This window comes from Hyla sarda, chromosome 4 (assembly GCF_029499605.1).
Source record: "Hyla sarda isolate aHylSar1 chromosome 4, aHylSar1.hap1, whole genome shotgun sequence".
Classification (NCBI taxonomy): Eukaryota; Metazoa; Chordata; class Amphibia; order Anura; family Hylidae; genus Hyla; species Hyla sarda.
Window position 1 is genome coordinate 183,470,683 of NC_079192.1, and position 16,623 is coordinate 183,487,305.

The 16,623-nt window shown below is 41.7% G+C and overlaps 1 protein-coding gene across 4 annotated transcripts in view; it reads right to left on the reverse strand.

Annotated features, from left to right (window-relative positions):
• Positions 1-205: 205 nt before the first annotated feature.
• Positions 206-16,623, reverse strand: part of NCAPH2 (non-SMC condensin II complex subunit H2) — a 45,071-nt gene continuing 28,653 nt past the window's right edge. For all 4 annotated transcript variants that reach the window (XM_056573041.1, XM_056573043.1, XM_056573040.1 and 1 more), the window contains exons 10-21: positions 13,171-13,259; positions 11,254-11,325; positions 9,549-9,618; positions 9,355-9,465; positions 8,394-8,447; positions 6,899-6,969; positions 6,285-6,390; positions 4,164-4,238; positions 3,654-3,709; positions 2,973-3,074; positions 2,185-2,334; positions 206-750 (exon numbers count right to left, since the gene is read on the reverse strand). In XM_056573041.1, the coding sequence (XP_056429016.1) occupies positions 610-750; positions 2,185-2,334; positions 2,973-3,074; positions 3,654-3,709; positions 4,164-4,238; positions 6,285-6,390; positions 6,899-6,969; positions 8,394-8,447; positions 9,355-9,465; positions 9,549-9,618; positions 11,254-11,325; positions 13,171-13,259 (1,097 nt within the window). In that variant the 3' untranslated portion in view covers positions 206-609. The remainder of the gene's footprint in view (positions 751-2,184; positions 2,335-2,972; positions 3,075-3,653; positions 3,710-4,163; positions 4,239-6,284; positions 6,391-6,898; positions 6,970-8,393; positions 8,448-9,354; positions 9,466-9,548; positions 9,619-11,253; positions 11,326-13,170; positions 13,260-16,623) is intronic.

Below are 16,623 nucleotides of genomic sequence, written 5' to 3' on the forward strand. Positions count from 1 at the left end.
ATGGTCCTGTGTCCCCCCCAATGAAGCGCTCGAGAAAAAAGTTTTTTCCTGGATAACCCCTTTAATAGCGAGCCCTCATTGGTGCTGGGGCAATTTTTAAAAAGATTCATGTAGTCTCATTCTCAAAGTTACAGTTTCATAAGAGCGTGAGTGTGTTTTTTTGGAGTGGGGGAGAATGAAACAAGAAATAAACCAACAGTGGAGTATAGATTCATTTTATACAAACATACATTTAAAAACAGATCCTAGATCAGCAGACTGTACAAAATAGAGGTTTAAAAGTATGTACAGATTATACATTTAATAAAAACCCTTTGTCTTTGGTTAAATGCACACAGCACTACACCAAATTACAGCACTCCGTTACTGGAAGTCCATTAAGTTACTTGTCTTCAATATGCAAATATACTGTTGTTGAGTTCAACACATCCGTTCACCATTCGGCAGTGTGTTCTGTGACTTGTCTTTTTCTTAACTGCCATTCAAATGATACCAGCTGAATAACGCATCCATTATTTGTCACCAATGCAGTTTGTAACAGTTTTGTTTATATATAACATACTAAAAATGATAGACTCAATTGTGTAATGAACTTTCTTATCCTTATTGTCAGTGCTCAGCAACAGATGGAGCTGTGTAAGTCTTAAATCGCTCATGTGCCTTCTGTTGACTGAGAAGACGTAGGGACATTGTATCCAGTCCTTCAGAGAGTCCTGGCTTCTGGGACACCTCTACTGTGTAATCATTGGCCTGGTGAGAAAAAGAACATTTACTGTATAAGTCAGTACTGCATTAAATGAAACTAAATTGTGCAAAGAGTTAAATTCAAACAGTGCAGAAGTTATTGGATATTTAATTCACCACAGATTTCCTTTCCACCTGTCAACATGCCATAGATGACATGATTTGTAAGTGTCTGTAAATAGGATACTGTTTAATAGTATTACAGCTATACTCCTTATCCAAGAATTCTAGTTAAACAGCTGTAATACATGCTTGTGCTGCACTATTTGCCAATGTGTGGAATTAAAGGGGTAATCCGGCCTTAGACATTATACACATGAATGAAGCGGGTGTGACGTCATGTCCCGGGAGCAGCGCCCAGCACAGAATGCCGATAGCTGCACCGAGATTGCAGGGGGTCCCAGCGGCGGGACCTCTGTGATCAGACATCTTATCCACTATCCCTTTGGATAGGGAATAAGATATCTAAGGCCGAAATACCCCTTTAAATACACAGATCAATTTAAAGGGGTTCCCAGATTTAATAAATTACAGCCTGAGGAAAGCTGGAAAAAAGTGGTATATTCTCAGCATTCACTGTCGTGCCGGGGCTGGATTCAGCAAGCTGAGTATCCTCCATCCAATTTAACACACCGTAAATTTTAATGCTGTATATTTTATGATAACAGGTTAGCAGACTGAATTTGTCATCTGTAGTTTATACAGTGTGTGCACTCAATGGTACATTGTTCAATGGAAGAAGGTTGTGTATTTCAATCAGATGTTTTATTTAATGTATGCAGGTTTACAATTAAAGGGGTATTCCAGGAATATTTTTTATTTGACTATGCTACAGGGGCTGTAAAGTTAGTGTGGTTCATAATATAGTGTCTGTACCTGTGTGTGACGGTTTTCTCACAATTTTTATGCGATTTTCACCCCAATATTTATTTTTATCAGCATACAAAATGACTGCTGTCTCAGATTTTTCCCAGCTTGCAATGCGGTCGAGACCTGACTCACTAGTCAGCTGATGACAGGGAGCCTGTCTGCTTCAATGGGTGGAGGGATCAATCTGCTAATGCAACAGCTGTAGGAACCCTGATTGAAGACCCCAGGTCTGCAGCTCATTTATGTTTCAATGGGTGGGGTAGCTGTTGTGTGGGAAGGAGGAAAATGGAATCATGGGATTTGTAGGCAAACAAGAAAACTGAAAACAGGAAATACAAGTTCACAGAAAGCCAGCCACAGTGTTATGGTAATCTCACAGCATAGCCATTTAGCCCAAGACAAGCGCAGATCCTTCCTAAGCATGTCCAATACTGTCTGCCAGGTACGTACTAAAAATCACCTTATGCTGGATAACCCCTTTAAAAAAACAACCAGAAAGGGGCAATCCAGAAGGAAACAGGTTTTTAGTATATTTTGTTGTGGGAACAGAAAATATTGATGGCTACTCACCAGCTGTAGAGATGCCAACATGTATCTGCAAACTTCATAGGGTTGTTTGTGCGCCATTAGACTTGCAAAGGATCTCCACTCTCCCACCTTATTGAACTGGGACACCAGGCGATCTCCATAATCATGAATATCGAATGCTCCTCGCTCTTCCTGCAGAGAAATACAAAAAAAAAAGTCTTAATTCGAATACTATACAAACAGGTAGCTAAATGCATGGTTTGCAAAAGGGGATCTTCTAGTTCAGATTATGGGGGAACTGCTGCTAGGACTCCTACCAAACACATTGGGGGAGAGTTATCAAATCATGTGTAGATGAAGACTGGTGCATTTGCACGTGTCAACCAGATTGCTTCTTTCATTTTTACACGGGCCTCTGAAAATTTGATTGGTTGCTCCTGCAGCAATTTGATTGGTTGCTTTAGGCAACTGCACCACTCTTCCTCTATACAGGTTTTGATAAATTACTCCCTTTATCACCAGGATGTGTTTGTAGGAAAATATAATCTCCAATTTATTGAAACCCATTTGGTGTCTAAGACAGGGCTGGTGCTGCAGTGTCCATGAACATGGAAGCCAGGGGCTTCAGTGTTTGTGATGTCGCACTACACCCCCCATTCATGCCTATGGGAGGGAGCATGATGGCTAGCACACAGCCGTCACTCCCACTCCTATTGACATGAATGGAGGAGGAATGGCGTGATGTCACCTGCGATCAGACTGGTTATCCCCTATCCTTTGAATAGGGGCAGAGTTCCCCTTTAAAACAGTTCACCAATGAAGTTAGATACCTGTTCTTGAAGTTGTGGTCCCATTTTATCCTCCCATTCTCGCACACGCAAGGAGAGTACTGTTTCTTGTGCATACTTCTGAGAATTAGCAATAAATAACTCCTACATTGGAATAAAAAATAAAAAAAAAGTAACCAAAGAATTATCGTAAAAATGACAAAATATAATAATCCCAATATATTATTACTCTTGCTACCTACAGATTTTGAGACTTTAGATCTCATCAGTGGCTCAGATCAATGAATGCCGCTTAAAAAGTCATAATTTTACTTAAAAATGAAACAATCACTTTTATACGCACCAAACCACAAGTCATTGGGGTGGTCCCTGGTGACTTTTACCTATCCTCTCAGCCTTGACTGACTCTCCCTATACATAAAGAGGGAGAGATCAAATAAGGCTAGGGGGACTGGAAGAAGCCACAGAGAGTATATGACTGAATTTTGTTCTATAAACCTGTCAGACCTACAATGCATTCAGTAAGTTTTCAGACTTTTTTTTTTGACACTTTTATGTTGCATCCTTGTGTTAAAATCAAGAAAATCCAGTATTTCCCCATCATTCTCTCAATACCCCATTAATTACAGTGTAAACAGAATTATAAAAAGCTTTGCCAATTATTAGAAAGTTTGTGATCTTCAGAGAAGTTTATTATTCTTGTTAAATAATTATTGCACTTACCACATTTCTTCTTACAAGCTCCTCATACGTCAGTTGGTCCTGAAGGTCCATTGGATCTGTGAAGGACAAAGTACATCTTTACTATATGAGGCAAGGTAAGCGACTCTAAAAGTGTTCAAACAAATACATAATAACCTAAGTGAAAGCGGCCAAAAACAAATTGTTTTACAATATATATTCTGTACCCTTGTTGCGTCCATAGGTCGACATGATCACTTGGCCCACTGGTTGCAGTGCTAAACACTATGGCCCAGATTTATCAAATTGCGAGAGAGAGAAAAAATTTTTTTTGTGATTTTCCTCCAGCAACCAATCACTGCTCAGCTTTCACTTTACCAGAGCACGTTAGCTGAGCTGTGATTGGTTGCTGTGGGAAAATCCCTCAATTTTATTTCTCTCACACAGTTTGATAAATCTCCCCCTATGAATGCTACCACTGCTGGTAAACTAACAAAGAAGCCCCCTTTATCACATAATACAAATAGCAGGAACAATGAGACCATGCATTACCAACATCCGCACAAGCAGGCTCTTCACGCAGACAAGCTGGAACATTAAGATCTAAATCTTCATGGTCTGAGAGATCTACCCAAAGGAAAGAAGAACAATACAAAGAACATTATTTCTCAGTCTGTATATATTTTTCATATTACCATATGCATTTTATAGTTCATTCTATTGCAATTGCCCTTAGCATTTTCCCCAACAGAATAAGCATGTTGCAGATTCTAGTTTTTTCCCATGCGGACAGTTTTCACTACATGTGAATGATGTTTTTTTTTTTTAAACCCATTCACATATATAATGCTGTTATCTGCTGCAGATTGACTTTAACAGTCAATACATTTATAGAACTTATGGTCATTATATAGTATATGTGAAAAGAACAAGTGTAATTTATTTCTATTAAAAATGTTGCTGTTTTCCCACTGAATATATGTGTAAAGTTTTAAATACTAGGGGCCTTTCTCCCACTGAATTTGACATTTGTCGGTAAGGTTAAGTCTCTAGTAAAAGACAATCAAGACTAAAACACATCTGGATTGCTTTTCCCCTGCACCTGCCATAGGATCAATGCTCAACTATTAGCACCGGATTGATGCTCTCCTGCATCTGCCATTGGAAACCTGCTCTGCTCAGCGTGAAGTCAACCAACTCTTATAATTTCATTTTATTTTATGACTATACAAGATATCTGTGTGAGTTTACTGGGCAGTTATAGTATTTTTGTCTGCTAGCCAGTATTTGTCTTTGTTATCAGTTATATTGGATTGATCATTAAATGGGCACTGTCTGATTCAAAAACTTTATATGTTGTACATATTGGCAAAACATGAACCTTTCTAACATACTTCATAAGAAAATGTTATTTCCTTTTCATAAAAATCATGACATAAGATCATGGCTTTGTCCAAGCTGAAGGACAGGCATGGACAAAGTCCAGTAAGTGAGGGTGGGCTAACACTCCTCTGTGCTGTCTGATCAGGCAGCAGAGAGCCCAGGGGAGGTGCTCTCTGATCAGGCAGGGGAGGTGCTCTCTGATCAGGCAGGGGAGGTGCTCTCTGATCAGGCAGGGGAGGTGCTCTCTGATCGGGCAGGGGAGGTGCTCTCTGATCGGGCAGGGGAGAGCCCAGGGGAGGTGCTCTCTGATCGGGCAGGAGAGAGCCCAGGGGAGGTGCTCTCTGATCGGGCAGGAGAGAGCCCAGGGGAGGTGCTCTCTGATCGGGCAGGAGAGAGCCCAGAGGAGTGCTATTAGGCAGGAGAGAGCACAGAGGAGTGCTATTAGGCAGGAGAGAGCACATACGAGTACTATCAGGCACTCCCCTGTGCTCTCTCCTGTCTTTGCTCTCTCCTGTCTGATGGCACTCCTCCGTGCTCTCTCCTGTCTGATAGCACTCCTCTGATTATCCATTATCACCTATTATGAATAACGGACGTTACATACACTAAATTTTTCTCCAGTCACAAATAACGTTCGTTATTCATAACGGGCTATAACGGATAATCAAAAAATCACATAGACGAATGGGATTTTTTAACGGTTGTTTTTAAGGGTTTTCTTAACGGGACATTGTAGCGGGTCTTTAAAACAGAGCAACATATAGTGTTAAAGGAGCCCAAAAGGGCATTTCCCTTCATTACCATAAAAAGCAGAGATCTTTATTGATAAAGGCAAACATTAGGGTGTCTCAATATACTGTATTAATAAACCACGCAGAGAGCAACATATCATACTTTGTCAACTATTTCCTCATTTTCTACTTCCGGCGTTCTCAAAGTAGACAAAATCTACAGCCATAAACCAAATATTACATTGTTGACTTAATCCTAACCCAACCCCGAAAGACTTGTTATTTGGCAGACCTTTAAGTAAAGTTGTTGATATTTCTGGCAAGTAAAATGTTCAAATATGTTTCTTTACCATTTTGAACAATTTGGAAGCTTTGGATTTAAAGAAATTAACTGAACGGATTATTATTTTTTTTTTGCATGAGCATAAAATAAAGCTGGTTGTAGCACATTAAATTGAAAAGCCTCTGTTTAGCTTTAACTTCTTAGTATGCCTGATGTAGTGAGCCCACAGCAGGCAACAGTCTGATCTACTCCCAGTACAATATATATATTACAGACCTGCACCATCGTCATTATCCAGATAGTCTGCATCGCGGATTTCATCCACATGGTTGACCGGGTCATCTTCAGCAAGCAATTCTGCCACCTTTGCAAACTGTGGTCCCTAAGAATGACATGAAAAAAGTTTACAAGGACACAGTGCTTGCGTTTTTTCTAGAGCTGAGCGAACTTACAGTAAATTCGATTCGTTACGAACTTCTCGGCTTGGCAGTTGATGACTTTTCCTGCCTAAATTAGTTCAGCTTTCAGGTGCTCCGGTGGGCTGGAAAAGGTGGATACAGTCCTAGGAGACTCTTTCCTAGGAATGTATCCACTTTTTCCAGCCCACCGGAACACCTGAAAGCTGAACTAATTTATGCAGGATAAGGCATCAACTGCCGAGCCGAGAAGTTTGTGACGAATCGAATTTACTGTACGTTCGCTCAGCTCTAGTTTTTTCATAAAAATGCTTTTCCTATGCATAGATTCTGTTAAATCTCCCCCCCCCCCCCATGTGTGAAAACCCCATAAAATACAATCTAAGTTTCAGTGCTTTCACCACAAATATACTCATTCTGATGAGAAAATAAAAGGTAACTGATACACTGACAAATCCAGAAAAATATACTTGCCATTCTTTTCTGGAGCTGCCTTTGTGCAGCAAGACGTTCTTTGGCATGTTTCCAATACAATACTTCCATGTCTGGAAAAAATAAAATAAAAACTAAAATAAATAAAAATCAGATAGCAGAATAAATGCTCTAACTAATATTTATTAAAGCACTAGTTTGTCAGGGAACAGGATGAAATGGGTTAACTTTGTGGTTCTGTATGTGGGAAGAAAGGAACTGAAAGTGACTGCAGGACAATACCAACATGTAACAGTGATTTCTTTTCCTGAAGAGCCCTACAGTGACCCCTGGGAGTTTACACCATTTAGGAAGATTTGTTCTTTGATTGTTGCATTAAGGTATGTTCCCACGTGTAGGGTTTTTTATGCAGCTTTTGAAGACAAAGCCAGGAATTAATCAAATGGAGGCATGTATAAAATAAAATAAATAAGAGAGCATTTTCTTCAATCAATTCCTGGCATTTTCGGCATAAAAAAAACCTGTGAAAAACCCTGTATTCTATCCCTTTCCAATTTACCGTATTTTTCGCCCTATAGGACGCACCGGCGTATAAGACGCACCCAATTTATAGGTGCAAAGATTTTGAACCCAATAGTGGTCTTCATCCTGCGGCCCTCCAGATGTTGCAAAACTACAACTCCTAGCATGCCCGGACAGCCGTTGGCTGTCCGGGCATGCTGGGAGTTGTAGTTTTGCAACATCTGGAGGTCCGCAGATTGAAGACCACTGCATAGGAGGTAATACTCACGTGTCCCCACCGCTCCGGACCTGTCACCGCTGCCCTGGATGTCGCTCCATCGCTGTCACCGTGTCCCCGTCGCTCCGGAACGTCTCTGCTGCCGGCCGGGTATCCTCGCTCTCCGTCGCCGCCATCACGTCGTTACGCACGATGACGAGGAAGGAGAGCGCTGGCATACAGGGGATCCCTGAACGGAGAAGACACCGAGGAGGCAGGTAAGGTCCCCCCCGGTGTCCTGTAAGCACTAACCCGGCTATTCAGTCGGGCTGTTCGGGACCGCTGCAGTGAAATCGCGGCAGTCCCGAACAGCCGGGTTAGTGTCACTTTCGCTTCAGACGCGGCGTTCAGCTTTGATCGCCACGTCTGAAGGGTTAATACAGGGCATCACCGCGATCGGGGATGTCCTGTATTAGCCGCGGGTCCCGGCCGTTGATGGCCGCAGGGACCGCCGCGATAGGGATGTATTCGCCGTATAAGACGCACCGACTTTTTCCACGAAAAATGCGGTAATTGGTAAAAAAAAAAAAAAAAATAGGCAAACAAATAGCCCTCTACCTGATCAGCCTACTTGTTGAATCCTTGATACAAATGTTTATGGTTTATCTTTTTTCCTAATGAATAAATCTATGCACCTGAACAGACAAGTATGAACCCTATACAGCCTGATTTTCTGCTGACAGATTCCTAGCTGTTTAAACCCCTACACAGCACAGTAAATATCATATGTACCATCAACAAATGAAACCACAAACATACCTGCAAATGTTGGACCTTTCCTTCTAGACTTTACCTCTTCCGCACCATCCCAAGCTGCAAAATTTAAGTCATCAAGTAAAAGTACTCCCACATGGAAAACAACAACACAACATAAAACTTTGTTTCAAAGTCAGTTAGTACAATATTCATAATGCAGGAAATTCAATGGCTATAAAGATAATGTCACAATATAAGAATCCAACTTTTTTCCTCTACATTCTTCGCTGGTAACCTTCAAAATTTCTATTGCATGGCATATGCTACATTGCTTTATGGTAGAATATAAATATGGTGGTCCATAGATGTGCTACCCTAACAGCTACATGATGAAGGAGAAGAATTAGTAATGTATTTGTGGACAGGAAATGGGAGTTGTCATGTGATCAGTGCTTGTGTATTTTCTTGCTCTTCCTTAAACAGCCTGTGGATTGGTGTATAGCTTCCCTTTTCTTAAAATCCAATCCCCAATAGACGAGATTAGTGGGGTACAGAGAGCTGGATCATCCATTGCCTGTAACAAGCATGTGCAGTTCAACCATCCTAGGGGTGTCTCACACTTGCATTCAAAGTAGCACTCGCAACTTGCTGCATGTCGCATTGTTTTTCTGAAAATATTAGTTTTTTCTCAAACATCTGCAATCATGATTAGAGATGAGCGAACTTACAGTAAAATCGATTCGTCACGAACTTCTCGGCTCGGCAGTTGATGACTTTTCCTGCATAAATTAGTTCAGCTTTCAGGTGCTCCGGTGGGCTGGAAAAGGTGGATACATTCCTAGGAAATAGTCTCCTAGGACTGTATCCACCTTATCCAGCCCACCAGAGCACCTGAAAGCTGAACTAATTTATGCAGGATAAGTCATCAACTGCCGAGCCGAGAAGTTCGTGACGAATCCAATTTACTGTTTGTTCGCTCATCTCTAATCATGATATTTCCGTTAATGTGTAGAATTATACTCACATGAAGAGGTGAACCATTTCATAAAGTCTTGGAGCTTGCAGGTTAATCTCCTTTTTCGCTTGTTATTGGATAGATCATCTACTACTCCTCGAGGAACTGTGTAGTGCTTGCCTTACATAAACAGAAGACAAACAATTCAGACAAAAACCTCAAGACACAAGCACATAAAAAACAGGCGAGAATAAAGACATTACCTTTTTTAAATGGCTTTTCCTCAGAAGATTCAAAAGGGTCTAGACTGCGCCAGGGGTCCAAAAGATTATTCTATGACAAAATAAATAAAAAATAATAAATAAAGAGTCACTAACTTGTCATACATAGATTTTTCTAGATATTCCTACAATAGTTTATTGTACTTTTTATAATAAATCTCTAAACTGACCAAGACAGTCATGACTGACTATGGACAAGAAACTTCTAGAATAGCTTTAACAGGGAAAGAAAATCGCAATTAACACTACAGTCTGGTATGTTTTGTACTGAAAAACTTGACAAATTGATCAAATAGGCCTAAGTATTGGATCTACTATTATGAGGAGATTCTGCTAGATGACGTACATTGTAGATTGTCCCCTTTCTCTGACACAGAGATAGCAACTAAGGGTCTATGCACATGGCTGAATTACCGCTCATCTACCCCTATTCCACTTCTGCTTGTGAGGATTTTGTGCGGAATCCAAATTCTGCAGAAGTGCGAATGGGAGTGTGTGTCCCCCCCAGAAGTGTATTGGCCTTCCATTTGAGGAGGAATTCCACTTGAGGAAATTCTGCCATGTAAATAAACCCTAAGACAATACTTATTTGCAGAGTAGTGACAGACACTGGAGCACAAACCTATAAAGAAGCAGTTTTACCAGGTTTGTAGAAGACAATAGTTGGATAGCCTAGCACCCAACATTATTAGTATATTCATAGACCACATTACTTGCCCACCATTCACCTCTATGGACAAAGGGATTTTACCATGAAGATAAATAGGTCTAAACTGATGCATTATGTATAAATATATACACACTTGCATATACAAATGATCAGAAATCTATTTTTTAAAGGCAGCTTTAGTATTATATGCTGGATGTTCTCTTTTTTTTTGCCTGTTGCCATGGGATTCATCCTGCAGGCAGTGTTCTCTTTTGGTCAGGCATGCTCAGTTCCCTTCACATATGCCAATATAGACTGTAGTATACAGCTGCTACACTGTAAAAGGTTTACTTACAAACTTATGTTAGGCAGTCCAGCTGCCTGCCTGAATATTTACTGGCCATGGTGAGGTAAATATACATTATACACTGGTTTTGCTTCTATATTACAGACTGTAACACTATTCAGTTGGAAGGAGGTGGTGAAATTATGCGCTATAACAACAACGTACACTGTGTGAGGAGTGAAAAAAGAAGATCACTTTATTATGAAGCAAACGAATGAGCATCTGCACTAATGAATGCTGGGAAATGGAGTTTAAATCAAACCCTGTGACAGTAAGAAGCTTTGCCCACCAGACAGATTTTCATATAAAAAAAATACAAGGAAATAAGATACAAGGAAATAAGATCATGTCCGCATTATCTTATAATGTATAACTAAGTCCAATTGCAGGAGAATATTTATAGACTCTTCACTCTTGGCAAGAGAGTCTATTCCTATGTGTGCGCTCCACTGCAAGAGGTGGGAGAAAATATGGCAGTAGAGGGGACAGAGGCAGTGAAGCTAGAAAAGCCAACTCCCGCCTCCACTGTGGACAGGGCGAAAAATTACTTCTAAGCAATACAACAGATTTCTCTGCAACAGGACCAGATGACTAAGTTATACATTGTTTTACTCAGGGTTACCTTTAAGTTTGCTGTGGAAAGTAGATCATGGTAAAACCCCTTTAAGAAAAAGCAAACAGAAGTACAGTACCTTGACAGTCGAAACTGGTATTTCCTTCATTTCCCTCTGTCGGAGCATATATCCTCGGTCCTCTGTCTGGATCTGCACAAAGTGAAGTTTTTTTTTTTAACTACATTTTAATGCATTTTCTTCAATTCACTGTGCAGTAAAAAAAATTATATCCTGATATTGCTAACTCTACTTTTCTGTCTATGAAGATGTGTAAAGGCAAATTTTTGCACATTTATCAATTTTAGATTCATTTAACTTTTGATCCCTTTGTTAAAAGAATAAAAATAAAAATTTTGGTGTACGTTTACAACGATCATACAGGCTCAATAGTGTTAAAAATATTTTAATAGGACAGACATTGCCACAAAATAAATGTACTTTAAATTATTTTATAAAAAAAAAAAAAAAAAAGTGGGGTGTGTTTTGAATTTTTATTAGGGGTGTATTTTTTTATATATTTTTTAAACACACTTCTAATGTTTCCCAATAGGAGTATTACAAGCAATAATTTTATTGCCATTTGATTGATGTGCAATTTCATTGCACTGTTCTGTAAAATTGGTAATCTGCTGGAGGCAGGCTGTACAGGCAGGCCACCATGGCTAGCACAGTGGCCTTCAGTAGGCCTCCAGGCTGTCAAGATATCCAATCGTGATTGTGTTGTGGGGGTGCAGATCAGAGGTCAGACAGGGCAGCACCTGCCAAACAACCTCCTAAATGTTGAAATTGCTATTTATTTCGGCATTTATTGGTGTTAAATGTCCAGAACCAACATGATCGGTGGGGTCGGTCAGCTCCTTAGTGTGCTCCATAAACCTTTTCCCGACTTGTCCCCTTAACCCCCTTAAGGACCAAAGGCGTACAGGTACGCCCTGACATCCTGGCACTTAAGGACCAAGGCCGTACCTGTACGCACTTGGGAATTTCGGTCCCAGCTGCTCACCGGCCAGGGACCAGACCGGGATGCCTGCTGAAATCATTCAGCAAGCACCCTGTGCAAAACACCCCACGCCCCATGTCGGCGTTCACTGATCAATCCATTTCGGCAATTTGGAGTCAATTGAGTCACCAGTGAACCGGAAAAAAAAGGGCGATTGGTGCAGTCAGAGTCGACACTGATCACCCTTGACCAGAAGAAGTAAGGTGGCACCGGCATTAGCGGGTGATCGGCGGTGGAGGGAGGCTCACCCGGGGTCCCGTGTGCCGGGGGTGGTCTCGGCGGTCTACGGCGGAGGGATCCAACAGCAGGAGGTAAGCGCTGTTTGCCTACTGCTGTTGTTTAGCAACAACTCACAGCATGCACAGCCAAAGGGCATGCTGGGAGTGGTAGCTTTGCAACAGCTGGAGGCACAACTGCAACTACCAGCATGCCCTTTGGCATGTCTTGGCATGCTGGGAGTTGTAGTTAGGAAAAAGTGTGCCTCTAGCTGTTGCATAATTACAAGTCCCAGCATGTCCTTTAGCTGTCACTGCATGCTGAGAGTTGTAGTTTTTGCAACAGCTGAAGGTACACTGGTTACGAAACAGAGTTTGTTACCAAACTCAGTGTTTTGCAACCAGTGTGCCTACAGCTGTTGAAAACCACTACCAGCATGCCCTTTGGCTGTCCGTACATGCTGGGAGTTGTAATTTTGCAACAGCTGGAGGCACACTGGTTGCGTAACACTGAGTTAACAAGTGTTTTGCAACAGCTGGAGGATGCGTGTGTGTGTGTGTGTACACACAAAAAAAACACATTGGATATTCCCTTGCGTCTGAATTATTTCGACTGTAAATATGTTCTTGTAAACTATTGCAATTATGCAAAAGCACCAACTTTCACAGACCTTAAATCTACAGATCAAAGTTTTGGCACCTTCAGACTAAGCAAAACTTACGTGTCAATACATCTCATACAATACAAGCACATGACAGTACAATAAAAATTCATGTTACCTGCTGTCGCTCAATGTGTTCAATAGGTTCCATTTCTACATTATCTTCTTCATGGTGTTCGTCCAGTGGAACAAATCCATCATCATTCCCTATATTTACAGAAAAAGAGTATGTACTATTAACAGAATGGCTGGTATTAAAGCTCCTCGGTTTCTATATTCTAGCTCAATTATTGAATGTGTATCCAATTAAAGAAAGGGCTTTACATTTTGTAGAATGTGGAATTGTCTCCACGGAACATTGAAAAGCTTCTACCATTCCTTCAGTTGTGACGTCTGCATCCAGCAGACCAGATCAATTGGATGTTAGTGTTGGGAAACTGATGAAGCTCAGGTATTCACCCATAGCATAATGAGGAAAGGCATCCCCAGTGGAATATAAATCAGTTAAATCATAAAATATGCTAATTTTGAGTAAGTACAGTGCCATCAGGGTCCACAGTATGCAAAATTGATTGAGAGCTCTGGTGGACAAGGTATGCTAACCGTTCACCTGACTGCTTATCAAGTTCATATGTAGTTTGTTTATTAAAGACTTAATTCTGTGAAGCTTGAAGAAGGAACAGGTACTGCCTGCCAATAACCATGCGCCCTTGTGTATCAGACAAATGAGCTTCTGTATATACACCTCGCTCCAACTCAGCACATTTAGTCTCCAAATCCCTTTCCTCTCTGGCCATCTCCTGCTTTAGAAAAGAAATGGAAGATTGCAGATAACCCCTCAAATAGACTTTGGCTGTTTCCCAAATTATCAAATTAATGGCGTAAGTAGTATGACCCTTCATAAACAGTTGCAGTTGAGCCGGGATACTATACCAAAGAGAACCGGTATGGGTTAAAATCGCCAACTATGGGTACAAGGGGGCCCAGGTAAGGTGACAGTGAGCAACATAGGGTAGTGATCAGAGACTACGAACAGCATAGCTCATGAGGAGGCTAAAGAAACTAGAGAAAGATTCCCTATTACGTAGAGTATTATGACCCACAGTCTAACAAGAGTACATCTTATGTAGAGAGTAAAAGTGCAGATAGAGGATTAGATAGCTAAGTCTAATAATAAAGCATGTAACACAATCATACCACGGAGAAACATACATACCCAAGATGACAAAGAAAACTATCAAGAAGGGACACTGAACAAAAATAAACCTCCCCTCTGGATGTTCGTACACTATACGTTCCACTTCAAGGACTTGTGGACCAACAGAGACACACCCCTAGAGTATGAGGAGCAACAGGAGTGAGCCTGCCACTGTGCCCATGGGGCGACAACCAATAAACTGTCTCAGGGGTCAAGTGTGTCTCCTGAAGGCACAGTAGGACAGTTATATTTACATATATAAGCAAATAACAAACCGCCTGTGTAGACAGCCCAAACCCCTTACATGCCATGATAAGAATCTAATAGTGGCCATGATCTCGTAGTGCAAAAATAAAGTTAAAAAAATACTTGCAGCAAGTCTGAATACAAAAGTAACACTGGAAAACAGTAAGAATCTATCCAAATGGCAGAATTTCTGCCTCAAATTAAAGTCCATAGACTTCTATGGGATTCCGCACTCCCATTCCCATTTCTGAATTTTCGCTTGCGGAAATTCAGAAGTGTGAATGGGAGTGCGGAATCCCATAGAAGTCTATGGGCTTTAATTTGAGGCAGAATTCTGCAAGCGGAAATTCAGAAGTGTGAATAGACCCCAAGTCCGAAAAAACATAGGTGGGGATCCCAGCAACCGGGAAAATAAACAGAGAAGCGCATCTCTAGCAGCAACATAGTACCATGATGTGGAAATATCAGAGATGTACATGAAATCAGTCAAACAGATCCACAGTTGTATTATATGGGGGAGTGGACCTTAAAGGGGTACTCCGCCCCTAGATATCTTATCCCCTATCCAAAGGATAGGGGATAAGATGTCAGATCGCAGCGGTCCCGCTGCTGGGGATCCCCGGGATCCCCGCTCCGGCACCCCGCTATCATTACAGCACAGAGCGTGTTCGCTCTGCACGTAATGACGGGCAATACAGGGCCGGAGCATAGTTACGTCACGGCTCTGCCCCTTGTGACATCACAGCCCGCCTCTTTCAAGTCTATGGGAGGGGGCGTGGCGGTAGTCACGCCCCCTGCCATAGACTTGCATTAAGGGGATGGGCTGTGATGTCACGAGGGGCAGAGCCATGACGTCACGCTGCTCCGTCCCCTGTATCGTCCGTCATTACGCACAGAGCGAACTCGCTCTGTGCTGTAATGATAGCGGGGTGCCGGAGCGGGGATCCCGGGGGTCCCCAGCAGCTGGACCGCGGCGATCTGACATCTTATCCCCTATCCTTTGGATAGGGGATAAGATGTCTAGGGGCGGAATACCCCTTTAAGAGAACAAATCTCTTTGCAGGCAATTTGATTGTGATTTGTATTTGAGAAAAGTCTTCAAATTTAATCTATTTTCAGTTTTTCTCAAAAGCGATAAGTTGTTTTACATATACATTTAACATAAACTTGAAATGCCTGTAAATGAGTAGCTATAGGGGGCTTGTAACAGTAGTGTGCTGCATCTGTACAAGTCACACAACTGAAACAACATGGCATTCACACTACAGTTACCTTAAAGAGGCACTGTCATTGTTAACCAGAAATTTTACCAAAAAATAGCCACCACTAGGAGTCGCGTATCTTTTATCCAGACAGACTGGTCTTTATTTTTGCAACATACAGGATACTGGCCTTAAAGCATGCTGGTATCGAATAAAGGCAATCCCCGCTGTATCAGCTAGTGTATGCGAGGACATGCACTGCCTGTGAACGAGCCCAGGGAGCGTGCACACACAGGCAGTGCGGTGTAATCCTGCAATGTAAACCAAGAGAGGGAGCCAGGAAACCACTCGCTGCCAGCACCAGGCTGCGGCTAGCCTCAAGCTCACCCCCCCCCCCCCCCCCCCCAGCGCTAGCCACAATCTCTAAACCGCATAATGCAAGCTAGCCTCTCCCCCCCCCCCATCCTCCTTCACCGCCACCTCCTTCACCGTGAATTTGGGGTCAGGAGGGGGGGGGGTTGGGGTCCTGAGGCAGCGTGTGTGTGTGTGTACTGTATGTATGATATATGAATGATGTGTGTGTATGTACTGTATAAAACCAGAGAGGAAAGGGTTACAAAGTAGAGTGATTGGCTGACTGCCCAGGCTCCCGAGACTCAGAGCAGATGAGTCACTGAGGGAGACAGACAGACGCCCCTCCAGCCAGCAAGATGAAAAAGTAACTGAGCAGCAGATAAATGCTAATTGCTCTGGATATATAGGTCCTAGACACAAAAATGTATGTACATGATAAGGATTATGTACTGAGTAACAATTTTTTTTTTTTTTGCACTATGACAGGTATGCTTTAAAGGGTAATTTTTGCTATTGTTCTCCTTATGGTAAATCATTTTTTTTTTTATATACTTTGCTTAAAAAAAAAAAA